Source organism: Rhododendron vialii, chromosome 13a, assembly GCF_030253575.1.
Source record: "Rhododendron vialii isolate Sample 1 chromosome 13a, ASM3025357v1".
NCBI lineage: Eukaryota > Viridiplantae > Streptophyta > Magnoliopsida > Ericales > Ericaceae > Rhododendron > Rhododendron vialii.
The window spans coordinates 12,630,246-12,643,828 of record NC_080569.1 but is presented as its reverse complement, the minus strand read 5'-3'; the positions used below and the strand labels follow the sequence as shown (position 1 = coordinate 12,643,828).

Below are 13,583 nucleotides of genomic sequence, written 5' to 3'. Positions count from 1 at the left end.
CCTCAATAAACACAGCATTAGCATATTTTTAAGACTCGAAATCGTTTATTGTTCTAATTCCCTTCTCTCTTACCCACTGACAGCAGCACACTTTCTACAGTTAGCCGAAGAGAAATGTGTTCTTTGGGTTCCACATCATTGATAGATTCTTTGACGTTCTCAAGATCTTTGCCAAGACAAATGCAAACAACCAAACCAACTTAACTTATGATCCAAACACTGCACTATGTTTTGGTTCAGTTCAGTGGACATTGTCTTCAAAGCCCGACCAAATCGAACCGTTAACAACCCTAGTTTGAAAGAATTGACGCACCCACGCACAAATTTTCTCAGCCAGGTCATACTATATTACTAGCTGCCAATTAGGAAAAGTACTGATTTCAAAGGTTGGTGGCTTACATAGACACAGAATTTCTATTGCCAATATAATAAGGAAAATTCTAATAACAAGTGTGAATGTGTATTAAAATAGTAAAAGTTCACAAGCCCAAAATATACCACCTCCATTTAGCAGCCATTAAGCTTAGAATCCTTAACCATCAACTACAGACCATAACACGATTGTGCATCGTTTCAGTCAAAAGTAACTGCAAAAGCTTTTTGCAGCAAATTCCAAAGGTAAAATATTCAAAAACATCAACAATTGCACAAACAAATGAACTAACTCTCACAAGCCTTAATAGGTCCAACCACGAACTCCCCACGACTTGTTAGACAGTTAGTATGTTTGTTTGTAACTGTAATCCCTAGCATTTGATGTCAAAACCCATCTACAAGCTACTTATATTCAACACTACCGGCGATTTCACTCCCTCTCATTCAGTCTTTAGCGGGGCATCAGCTATCTCCTGGATCTCCTTTTTGCTCCTTACAAAACGCCGCTTCTTAGTAATAAAATCAAGTTTATCCAAGTCGTCGGCAATTCCCAGATGCCCGTACAGAAACTCTTCAACCTTGCTTGCTGATGCCTTTCCGGTGTCATTAGGATTGATACTCTGGAACTCAGTCCTCCCAAGTTTATTGTCAGCATAAAATTTGTGAAGCTTCTCTGCTTCTTGAAACCCAGAAAATGTGCCGCTGAATTTCACCACCATGGTAGCATTTGCAGGTTTCCCTTGGCACACCTCGGTCTTTTCACCAAACCCCATATCTACAATCAATAAGTAAATAAATAACGAAACTAGTAAAGAATTTTAAACCACCCACAAACATAACATTATGTCCAATTTCTCCAACTTGATGCCAGCCAGAAAAATAAGGTAAGGCAATACAGTTGGAATGCACCGACTCTTTTTTGAACTGTGACAGCATCTGAAATTATTGATGGCCAGTATAGCATAAGACCCTTGCTTACTGGCCATACTAACAAATTCAACTGCAAAATCATATTCCACAGGGAGTAACCCAAAATTTAACATGGAGACAAAATTACAATTACCAGGAAATATGCGAACTGACAATAAAGTGATGTGGTTCATGATATATATGTAATTAAAGAGCAGCCAAAGCATGCAGGGGCTGTGGTGAAACTGACCGTCTGTTAGTAAACCCTAATACCATAACTTCAAAAATAGCAACAGCAAGGACTAATCATTCATGTGAGTGTTTCTTACCTCTCAGTATACCCTCAAGCATTTCAACAGGTACACTTACACGTCCATCTGGATTAATGTCTCCTAAGGAACTGTTATGAATGAACACAACTGGAGGCCAGATAATGAGGTCTTCCTTCAGAGCCACATTTTCAGCATCAGGTAATAGCTGGCATACCCACTGACTGTTCAGGATCTCTGCACTCTTCCATCCCATTAAGGAACAAACCGCCTTGTGGAAACCCAAATGCTGTGCTCTCAGCCCAACCTTTGGAACTGTGCAGGCATGCACAGCCAGACTTTCTGTATCCGTGAACTCTTCGGAGTCGCTGAAAGAACAGGCAAACGTCGCAACAATAAATAAAAAAGTACAAAAATAAAAAACAAGTGTGCAGGATAAACTACAAAGCAGACTGCGATAAAGTGGCAAATGAGAGGACAGGAAAAAGTCTTAACCTTTTTAAACATAAGCAAGAAACATGCCTTTATAATAACCCATGGCGCCAGAGGAACTTGAGATGATTTTGACAAGACTAAAGTATTCTTTTGAAATGAGATTAAAAACGAAACCAACTGAAAGAGTTAACCAAACGAAGTTACTGAAGCAAATTGGCTAAACAACTGGATTCATCCATCGAGTCGTCATTCTGAATGTAATGCTAGTGCAGTTGTCCGCAGCACTCAAAGAACCAACAGACACACTGGTGTCAGCACCAGAAAAACAGAACCATCGTTACCATCCAATTGAAACTGATGATATCAAAGAATACCTGAAAGCAGGTATTATCCATCCAAGCAAGGACATATTCATAACACTAAACACATGTTCTAAGACTTTATAGATAATATCCAGGTCAATCAATGCTATCATTGGAAGGTAATGTTGGCGATAAATCCTAAGAGCACAAGTTTCTCCTCCACAAATTATAGGTCTTGAACACTAACTTAGATTACTAATGAAGATCCCCATCAAGCTAAGGCACTGCTGCACTGTTAAATCATTAGAACGATTCGGCAAAGGGGAAAAAACTGCTGGCAAGCAAATTCTTTCCTTTACCTTTTAGGAAGAAGTTCCTAGGGGGAAAGGAAGAATGAAAAGAAACTTATTTACACCTCCCAGTTTCTGTCTAGATGATAGGAAAATGGGCTTCGTCTTTCTTCCACCTCTTTCCTCAAGCTATACCACTCAGACCCACCCCAAAAGAGCCACTCCACAGCCATCAAAAAAAAATTAGCTTCCATCAATTTTTCTCTTTTTCCCCTCCGGTAACTTCATCTTACATATACTGGGAGTCAGATGGAGCCCATTTCCCTAATAAGAGATGTAGATGCATAATAAAATATTATTAAATCACAACTATAGGCACTCTCCCTGAACCACTTCTTATAACTAGCAGCCAACCAAGGGAAGACTAGTGAATACAGGATACCAAACCAATGTTCTAAAAGTCGCTCCGCGCTAGTAGGGCGGTCGGCCACCTTCGAGCGATTAATCGGTGCATATTAATTAGTAATCGGCGATTAATCGTTAATTGGACCTAATCGGATAGGCCCCGCCAGCTATTAATCGGTGATTAATCGCCGATTAATTCCTTGTTTTAGAACACTGTACCAAACATAAAGTGGGTGTGCTCTTTGAAGGGATAGGCTAAGATCTTGCGAGTTGCAGCACTAGGAGAGTCAGGTGTACTCTTGGAAGCTCTCTCTATGCTTTTCTTCTCCTATATTGTACCAATTTCACATTTGGCCCTTTATGATAATGAAATTTTCTTTTGCTGATAAAAAAAAATAAAAATAAAGTGGGTGTGCCAAGCAATTTGCCAACACCAAGAAGCTTCTGCATCTTGAATTCCAGTCGCATATCTATGAACCTCCCATGGGATGGATGAGATCCTACAGATGACAACATCCATACCCTTCCCATGTTTAAATTGCTCATGAAACAGTAAGGATTCTTGGAAACAGAGACCAAAACCCCAAATTTCATGCAAACCTCCACCAGATGAGTTTTCCGTAAGCCGAAGAAATGATAATCCGGCCAAAGCGTACTTGATAGCAGCAGAAAGAGAACGAATAAGTTCAATCAAACAAGTGAGGAAGAAGTGTGTCATTTGGAAAATAACACCATGACGTAGAAGACAGACCTGCCACAAACGGTGCACTTCAAACTACCCGCTTTTCCTTGCTTTTTCAGTCTTCTGCGATGCCCTGGATTCTCATTCAACTGTTTGACAAACTTGAGAAATGCTCCTTGCACCAGCTGCTTAAATTCCTCTGATTCTTCACGTGGCTCGGACTTCACAGGGGGGAGGTTACCATCTGAAGGTCCTTCCTCTTCAGCATGAACACTTTCATGATGATCATCTCCATTCATATTCAAGAACTTCTGCACCTTGCGTTTTTTCACTGAAGGGTGTGGCATATTGGCCTCTTGAGGACCAGGTCCAACAGGCCCTAGTCGCCTCTTTATATCTCTAAAACTAGGACCCAGTCGCTTTTTTATATCTCTACTAGTAGATTTTAATTGCCACGGATTACACGACGGCCCACCATATGCAACACGGTTGGAATTTCTATGACCAACGCCATGTATAGTCCCTCCAATGTTTCTGTATCGTGAGGGACTAAACACTGAGGTACTTGGATTGGTATTATGAATCTTGCCAGAGATATTCCTTTTATTGGAGAACTTACTTCTCGGGTTTTTCCTAGTTAGTTCCGTCTCAACATTGAGTTTCCGTTTTTGCATCCTTTTAGGTTGCTCAATAAACTCTAGCTCCTCCTCTGTCAACCCCTCTTGAATGTCATCATCAATACCATCCAAGCCCGGATCATAGCCTGTCATCGACGACATATTCAATATCTCGTCTTCAGGCTGAAGACCAGCATCTCTTCCATAACCATGGTCTTCTCTCATGTAATTGTTTGTATGCTCTCGATATACATCTCGATCATACTTGTGATGTATACTTCCATGATCCAACGCTTCCCCATCATTCTTACTCACAAACAATGGTCCAGATGCATCCAGATAATTGGAGATTGGTCGCTCTAGTGAAGAACGATACGGGTCCCATGTCGTGCCTCCGATCACATGTTCTCTATGAGAACCCTCTGTAACAACTATCCTGTCTCTGATAGGCTCCACTCTTCTGGGACCTAAAGAGTCGACATGGCCGTAGTCATTTTCAACACCAGCCATCTTCCCATAAAGTTTATCAGACAGTGAAGCCATTTCACTTTTCTCGCTTCTCCTCATTTCAGGATATGTATAACCCCCACGTGTGCCATCATTTCCACTAAGCTGAACCTGCCTGTATTCGGTCGTATCATCTAGTTGCAATAGTGCATCTCTAGAGGACTTCAAACGAGGAATATGAGTGTATGCCTCGTGGGGAACCGGATCAGTAAGCACTCCTGAACTCCTATTGAATCCATCTGAACGAGCAGGGAAACCATCGCCACGAGAATCATGGAAATCGTCCATCGATCTTCCGAAAGGGACAGAGTTCGATCCCTGGGGCTGAGATGATGGTATTGCGTAACGAGAAGTATCCCTCGAATAGAAGGGGGGTTTCTCTTGCCTTGAGTAGAATTTGGAAAATTCTTCTCCTTTGTATATTTCACTTGCTGGTAGTTTATCAGCAGGCATTTGGTCTCGAAACCGGAGGTCTTCATTCTCGTGAAGACCACTATTCAAAAGCTTTTGAGATTGCAACGAAAGACCACCACCATCGATTCCATAACCACTCTGGGTGCCACTTTCAAGAGGGTATGATGCAGGGAAATTTCTTCCCCTCTCAACTTCCATAGACACCAGTTTCTCCCCTCTCGTCCCAGAGAGGCCAGTCTCTGCCAATCCACCACTCTGATAACTCCTTTCAGTAGTCACTCCAGTTAAAGTCGTACCAATACCATAATCAGGGTAATGCTTTGAGCTGTGATTTGCGTTGCCATTCATCCCTTTTGATTCGTCGAAAAGATGTTCCCATTGGAACTTTTGTGACAAATCATCATTAAACCGCGACTGTTTCTGCGATTGCTCGTCTCTATCGTCATCACCCAAACGCCAGCCATAATCACTCCTCGGCTTCTCCACATCACCAGATATGCGTAAACGCCTTTCACGCGACCCATCGTAAGGCCGCGATAAGTCCTGAGTCTCCCTGCCTGGCCTACTGACTAGAGGTGGAGACCCGGTTCTAGGGTTTCGCGGATAGTCCCGAGACTCCCGGATTGGCCTACCGACTGGAGGCGGAGACCCGGTCCTAGGGTTTCGCGGATAGTCCCGACCTCTCGTACCGGCTCGCCTAGGAGAGTTAGTTCGCCCGCGTGGCGGTGAGTAGTCCCTGCCGCCTCGGTAGCCCACCCTAGGTGGAGACCTGATTCTAACGTCTCCTCCAAATCTTCTCTCTCCTCTCATCATTCACTGCCGGAACCAACACCACCTTCGACCCAATAAATAAAAAGCAACACGATTCTATCTATCTCCAGAGACAGAAGCAGATTTCGGTAACACTAAACAGTACCAGACCAACAGTGCCTAGAGGTTTAGATTAGAGATTGCGGACCTAGGAATGAGAAGAAAACCCTGAGGAGTAGGAGAGAGAGAAAAACCCTAACCCTAGAGGTACTGGTACCCCGCGACGACACGAATCGAGTATGCAATCGGTCTCTGTGGGCCATGGGAATGAACAAAACCCTAGACTCGCAGTTTTTTTTTTTTTAGGGAAAGATGTGATACGAATCATACGAGTGAATATGTATGTAGACAGAGAAGAGATGCACGCGGGGATTTCAAACCTTTCGGGGCGAAGAAGAAGTAGGTGCCATCGATTTGTACTCTGATTTGTCCATTCGTGAGTAAATGTATAGTGGGACGAATACAGTATGTTTTGTCTGTAGAGAGAAAGAGAGGGAGAGGGAGAGAGAGAGAGGGGGACGATCTTGCCGGGTTTGGAAGGTGAGGACTCTGAGTAATGATTGGTTTCCAAATTGGAAAAGCGGTTCGGTTGCAAAAGTTTGTCTAGCTCGAGTACAGCTTGTTTAATAAACGAGCAAAATAATTTGATTTTGAATTCAGCTCGAGTCGAGCTTTTAATGAGTCGAACTTAGTTATTTATTAAGTGAGTCTCTCTAATCGAGCTGAGTTTCTTTTAACGAATCGAGTTTTTGTCGAACGAGCAAAGCGGAGCAAAAAACTTGAGTTTGTGCTCGGCCCATTTACTAAACGAGTCGAGCCGAGCCGAGCCAAGCGCTAACATTCTGAGACAAGCCGAGCTAGCGAGTTGCTCGATGTATACCGTTCCCTTAAGGACCTTTTTTTTTTTATCTTTATTTGAATTTTTTTCTCGTTTGTTAGTTTTGCACCAAATTTTCGTCGAAACGAATCAGAGAAGTTATTTTTTTTACCTTTATCTAAATATTTTGAAAAATAACAACTTTTAAGTAAAAAAAAGTTAATTTTTTTTTACTTAAAAATAGTTACTATTTCCCAAAATATTTGGGTGCAAGTAAATTTTTTTTACTTTTTCAATTCATCTCAAAAAAGTTTTAAAAAAAATTTGCGCAAAATTAACAAACGCGAAAAAAAATGAATAAGGACAAAACAGTAACTTCTAGAAAAAGTTAAAGAATGGATCTGGCCGATAATGGAAAGAAAATGTGAAAATGGTTGAATCTTTTTTACTTTTGAAATTGATTTTCACAATCTCCTTTTAGTCATCCACACTTTTTTTTTTGTCTTTATTCACTTGAATTTACTATCTTGTTGTAACGACCTTGAATTTTGGTCAGTAAAAATTTCGTTAAATATTTGAATTTTATTTAAATTACTTATTTTTTCTTGAGTGTTATATGATTTCTTATTAATATTCGTAGTAGTTAGATTTTGGTCCTTAGTTAAACTCTTGACTGGAAAAACCTACGTGACCAATTTAGTTAGTTTCCAACCGACTAGTTGGAGGAACCAAGCAACCAACTCACCTAGTTACGAGATGAACCTTTTGAACCTTTTGCTTTTACCCATTGGTCCATAATGGTTAGGGTAATTTTTGTCCATTGGATAGTAAATTTTTTTTTTAAAAGTACATGTAGTCTTTCAAAATCTTATTTTAAAATAATTGATACTTGTACTCTTTTGTCCAATGGTTATTAACCGCAAGGGAAATTATTATCCATTGGGTAATAACCGCTAGGAAAGTTAGTAACCATTGGGTAATAAAGTATTTTGACCAAATAAAGTACCGATGTGACTAAGGAACCTTCCAATAAAGTTGATGTGACTAGTCAACCTTTTCAACCCTAGAAAATTACTTATTTATTTTCTTTTATTAATTTGGTTTTATTCTTTGTCCTTTGGATAATAAAAGTTAGAGTATTTATTATCCATTGGGTAATAGAGTTATTCTTTCACCAAGTACATGGGTTTAATAAACTAGTCTTTTTTCAAAAACCCCATGGGATGAGGTACAAATATTTTATTATGCTAGTACTTGGTAGTCTTAAAAACCTAAGATTCCTAAGTACTCTTTTATTATTTTATCTTGGGGTTTTTGTACCCAATGGGATTAATTTATTGGGGAGTTGATCTTCCTAGAGTACACTAGTTTATTTATTTAAAGGGGCATGTGCCTAATTGGATTTTGTTTATTGATTTTTGAATTTGGAAGAATCTTGTACTTTGTACCTTTCTTATTCTTTCTTGCATTTGTATATATATACATGTATGTGTGTGTGTGTGTGTGTGTGAGAGAGAGAGAGAGAGAGAGAGAGAGAGAGAGAATGCCGAGGGAGAGAGAGAGATGCCGAGGGAGAGAGAGAGAGAGAGAGAGGTGCCGAGAGAGAGGAGGGAGAGAGGAGAGAGAGAGAGGAGGAAAGTGAGAGGAAGATTGGTTGATCTTCCATTGTCCTTTCAAATCCATAGGTAAATCTTCTTCCTAACCAAACATAACTCCCCATTGTACAACTTTCAATTGTTTAACCAAGAACCTTGTACCATTGTCCCCTTTCTTCCAACAAATCTCCCAAAGATCAAATCCAAGGACTAAACCTAGCCTTGCAAGCTACCTTATTAGGCCTAAGTCTATTTTGCCTAATAACAACCTATGATGGACTATTATGACACAATCCTAGCCTTTATTAGCCTTAGACCTTGACTACAAGCTAAACCTAGATTATAATTACCTAGATTCACCTAAAAAGCCTAAGATCTTAAGTTGATTACATAGCCTTACACCTAAGATTTGGATTGGACAAGCTATGACTTGGTTGAAAGGTTGATTTGATGACTTAATGGATCAAATCCATGGAGGATTTAGAGAGAGAGAGGGCCGGCCATGAGAGGGAGGGAGAGCCCAAGAGTTTTGCCTATAAATAGCAAGCCATCCCATGCCATTGAACTCACACCTTCACCTAGCAACTTTTCTCTCTAGAAAAATCTTGTTCTTTCTTTGTTCTTGTTAGGTCTTTCTTTGCTCTTGAGTTGTTCTTAAGTTCTTCAAGAAACTCAACCTAAGCCGCCACTAGACCGCCACTCGACCACCCTTCGATCCATAAAGTAGTAGTAGTAATAGTCAAGTAGAAGTTTCGAGAGAAACCTTTCTCTTTCGAAGCTACCGGAGACTACCGTAGGAAGTTACTCCGCCCGACCACCGACATGCTTTCCGTAGCCGCCCTACCGCCAAGAAGTAAGGTAGAGTCCCTTGTCCACTAACTCAAAGTATAACGTAGAACTGTATGTTGGAAAGTATAATGTAGAACCCCTTGACCCTAACTCTACGTATAGAACCGTATGATAGAAAGTAGGTCATCTTTATTTACGTACTTATCGTTTGTTTAGAAATATTGTATTTTGATCTTTAAGATGATTATGAGTATATATATATAAGTTGCTTGTATTACTTGTGGTGTGATTAAGTATAAGTGATTTCACTCCAAAGAGGTCCGTACATGTGGCATTGTGCTTTGAATAAAGCATAAGTGATACACTCTAAAGGCGTCCGTACATGTGGCGTTATGCTATAAGTAGTAATTGAGCGTGATGAGTAATATAGAATTGGATGATCTTGTTAGGATGATTCTTGTTTACGTTTGTCCTACCGCAGAGTCTTTGTATGTAAACGAGACACGAGAATCGAGAAAGTAGAAACATGACACCTAGGGTGTGGTTAATGAAGGGAAATGTTTTTCGAGAAAGAAAATATTTTGAAACTACATAATGACCGGTTTTGGGTGGCATTATGTGAGTGGTGTGCGTGTGTAAAAGACGTGTTTTGAAAAGGTTTCTGAAATGTTTTGAAAACCGCAATGTGGCCGGACATGGTAGCCCATTGTGTGGTGTGTGTTGAAAAACCCAATGAGAACCCGGAGCGGCGGAACCGAGGGTTTTAAATTGTGTGCGTTCCCATGGGAACCCGGAGCGGCGGAACCATGGTGAGGTATAGCTTGGTTATCCGCGGTACGGAGCCAATGCAAATGTTTTTGTGTGCCAATGGGAACCTGGCGCGGCGAAACCATTGTGAGGATACTTGGGAACCCGGCGCGGTGGAACCAAGGTTGGGTGTGTAGCTTGGTTATCCGCGGTACGGAGCCAATGCAAATATTTTTGTGTGCCAATGGGAACCCGGCGCGGCGGAACCATTGTGAGGATACTCAGGAACCCGGCGCGGCGGAACTGAGGTTGGGTGTGTGTAGCTTGGTTATCCGCGGTACGGAGCCAATGCAAATATTTTTGAGTGCCAATGGGAATCCGGCGCGGCGGAACCATTGTGAGGATACTTGGGAACCCGGCGCGGCGGAACCAAGGTTGGGTGTGTAGCTTGGTTATCCGCGGTACGGAGCCAATGCAAACGATTTTAAAAAGATTGGGTGTATAGCTTGGTTATCCGCGGTACGGAGCCAATGCAAATGATTTTGAAAGATTGTTTTGTAAATGAAATTGTTGACACAGTCTACGATGAGTCATGTAGGAGAAACACGAAACTCTTGGACACCAACGATAGATGATTAATGAATGTGGATGTGTCATTGAGTAAACTGTGTATATACTTATTATGTGGAAATTGATGTTGTATTATAGTTTTGTTTATAAGTTATGGGTTAGCGGGTATGGGATTACTTTGCTGAGCTTTGTAGCTCACGGTGTTGCCTTTTGGTGACCCTGATATATTATATCAGTGGCGACGCTGGTATAATGTGTCAGACTTTGTAGATGATCAGGGTAAGCAGATCACCGTGGAGGCTTTGGAGCTGATGAGCTGGCAAGAATGGAGGAGCTGAGGAGCTGTAGTTAGGAACCCTAGAATCCCCCTCCGTTTATGTAAATATTGAACTCTTGAGAGAGTTTTGTTGTAATAACGAGCCAGACTCCATTTGATTTTATGAATAAAATGTCTTTTTAACGTACCCAAAATTCGGAGCGTTACAGATTTTATCAATAAATCGTCTTCTTAACGTACCCAAAATTCGGGGCGTTACAACTTGGTATCAGAGCTTTAGGTTCAAAACCTCGGCCATGGGTAGAATGGGTAGAACCACGAGATAGTTTGACCGTTGCACAAACATGAAATTGAGTTTAAGTTTACCGTCCCAAATTGGGTGGAATTCTGTCAAAACAATCTTCGGATTGAAGCAAGGCACGGAAATTGGCAGTACGGCCGAGCTGGGAATTCCCGAACAATTGGATGATGACTTAAATCAAGAATCGAAAGTGAAACATAGATTCAAAATCTTCTTAAGTGATTACCTGTCGTAGGATATTCCTAATTGAGGTTGAAACTTTTTCTTGTAGATGAAACGTCTAGTTGATCTTTTAGTCGAAGCCTATCAACCCAGAAATACCATAGAAATCCTGACAGCCCAAAAGTTGGAGGATCCTGCCTTTATTGCCGCTGTACTTAAAGAAAAGAGAGATTTCCAAAGAGTGCAGCAGAATACCCCTATTCCCGTGGAGGAGGACCCTTGGTTCCCTGTGATGTTTCCTATCATGTTTGCCTTCCGTGAGCATTTTGGTGTTTTACCCCCAATGGAGAACTTTGAGGTTGAGGAGGAAGAAGTCAATGGTGATGAAGACATCAATGAGGTGACCGAAGAGGAAAACCGTACGGAGGAAGAGGATCTCCAGGAGGACGAGACCCCAAAGGATCTGTGAAGCCAAATAGACTGCTTAGGCGTGCCTAGAATAAAACTAGTAATCGTTGTAATCCTTCAGGATGTAGGATGTTAAGGATTTCGTAGTAGTTGGACCTTTTGTTGTAACTAGAGACAGTAAGATTAGGCTAGTAAGCCATCTACGTTGTACTCATTTTTATTTGGTAATAAGAGACTTATGTTTACTTTTGTATGTGATCTTTGTTTATGTGTGGACTTGCATCTTATCCCTTATGGCGTGAAAACTACCCCTTGCCACGTTAAGTCTAGAAATATAACCTTCCTTATTGTTATAGATGTTGAACATACCGCAAGGAGGACGCCCACCTTTCGCCCCGCGTGTTTTAGCCAATTATCGCTCGTTATTAGCACCTGAGTATTTTCGACCAATACCCCCACCAGTTGCAATTTTCGAGAACCCTCCGCCTACCCTAGTCCTCGCACCGCTTGTGCAAAACTTTGAGCAACCCAATGATGATCTCATGTTTGACCCAGAGCTAGAAGCTGCGATACTAAACCTTTCTCAGTCCTACCTGGAACCAGTGGAGGAGCCAAACATCCCGACTATGGAAGAACTGCTCGCACAAGAACGTGAGCGTCTTCTTAGGGAAGAGACCGCAGCTGAAAGAAGCTATAAGATGTGGCTGAAGGAAGTCTTCGGAATCGAACTACCCTAGGATATTGCACTAGCAGTATGGAATAAGGCTTGCCCAACTGTAGGACTATGTAGGACCGTCTCAGCTTGTAGTGAGAAATCTTGTTCTAATCTACTTGCCTTATAGTAGAACTCTATGCCTATGATTGTATATATTTCTGCTTTTCGATGGAAAATTTTGCTTATGTTGTATGATGTTTTTATCGGCTTTATTTTTAAAGAGTATCGTTGCATACTCTGTGTTAAGCTACTTTTGACTTTTGAAAGATAGACCATTTGCAAAAAGAAAATTTGTTTTAGTAAAGAAAAACCCGCTTTCGATTTTCCCTCGTAGATTGTTAATATGCGTCGCGGATTAGAATACGAGCACGGAGAACCCTCTAACGCGAATCCCAACCTAGCCCAGATCGTGCAAACGTTTGTGGCTGCCTTGAACGCCAACCACCAAAACCAAAACCACGACGATGGATCCATAAACCGAACCCGAGCGATGAACGAGTTCTGCAAACGTCGACCTTCGACTTTTCACAGAGATCCTAACCCTGTCGCGGCCGAGACGTGGCTGAATGAGGTCGAGATGATCCTCAGCACCTTCGGAGTTACCCGGGACGGAGATCGTGTGGCTTTGGCCATGAACCAGTTGAAGGAAGCATAGCTGTTAGTCTAGTGTGTTGAGAGAGCAAAATTAGGAGTAGCCGACCTGCGCCTAGCTTGCGACCCTCTAGTGATCGATATGGTGGATTTTGACGTAATCCTAAGGATGGACTGGCGATCTGCACGTCGAGCAGTGATAGACTGTCATCAGAAGTTAGTGACAACTTATACCCTAGGAGGGACTCGATTCTTTTTAAGGGGGATAGACGGACAGCGAGTTCGGTGATGAAAAGATCGAGGTGGCAAAATCTACAACTTGGTATCAAGATGGAAGAACCAACTACTTGGATGGCCGCTAGTTTCCAGTAAGGAGAAGCCGATAGAATGGAAGTGGGATTACCACGCGTCGTGTGCAAATACGCCAATGTGCTCCCTGAAGAGCTTCTTGGCTTACCACCCCTAGGAGAGATAGACTTCTCCATAGAATCCAACCGTGGACGGCACCAATTTCTATGGCGCCAAACCAAAAGGCCCCTGCGGAACTAAGGGAGATCAAGACCCAATTGCAAGAGCTATTGGATTAAGGGCCTATC

At 41.7% G+C, this 13,583-nt stretch overlaps 1 protein-coding gene across 1 annotated transcript; it reads right to left on the bottom strand.

The window, feature by feature from the left end:
- Positions 1–438: 438 nt before the first annotated feature.
- On the bottom strand, positions 439–6,589 carry LOC131314453 (uncharacterized). Its single transcript, XM_058343086.1, has 3 exons — positions 3,737–6,589; positions 1,614–1,921; positions 439–1,150 (listed from the first exon to the last, which is right to left on the bottom strand). Exons 1-3 carry the CDS (start codon positions 6,016–6,018, stop codon positions 816–818), a joined length of 2,925 nt encoding a protein of 974 aa, XP_058199069.1. The 5' UTR covers positions 6,019–6,589; the 3' UTR covers positions 439–815.
- Positions 6,590–13,583: the final 6,994 nt, after the last annotated feature.

Coding starts and splice junctions, on each gene's coding strand:
- LOC131314453 (XM_058343086.1), bottom strand. CDS start 6,018: ATGATGAGAGGAGAGAGAAGATTTGGAGGAGACGTTAGAATCAGGTCT. Junction 1,922..3,736: donor AAGTGCACCGTTTGTGGCAG/GTCTGTCTTCTA, acceptor CTGTTCTTTCAG/CGACTCCGAAGAGTTCACGG. Junction 1,151..1,613: donor GCTTGAGGGTATACTGAGAG/GTAAGAAACACT, acceptor TATTGATTGTAG/ATATGGGGTTTGGTGAAAAG.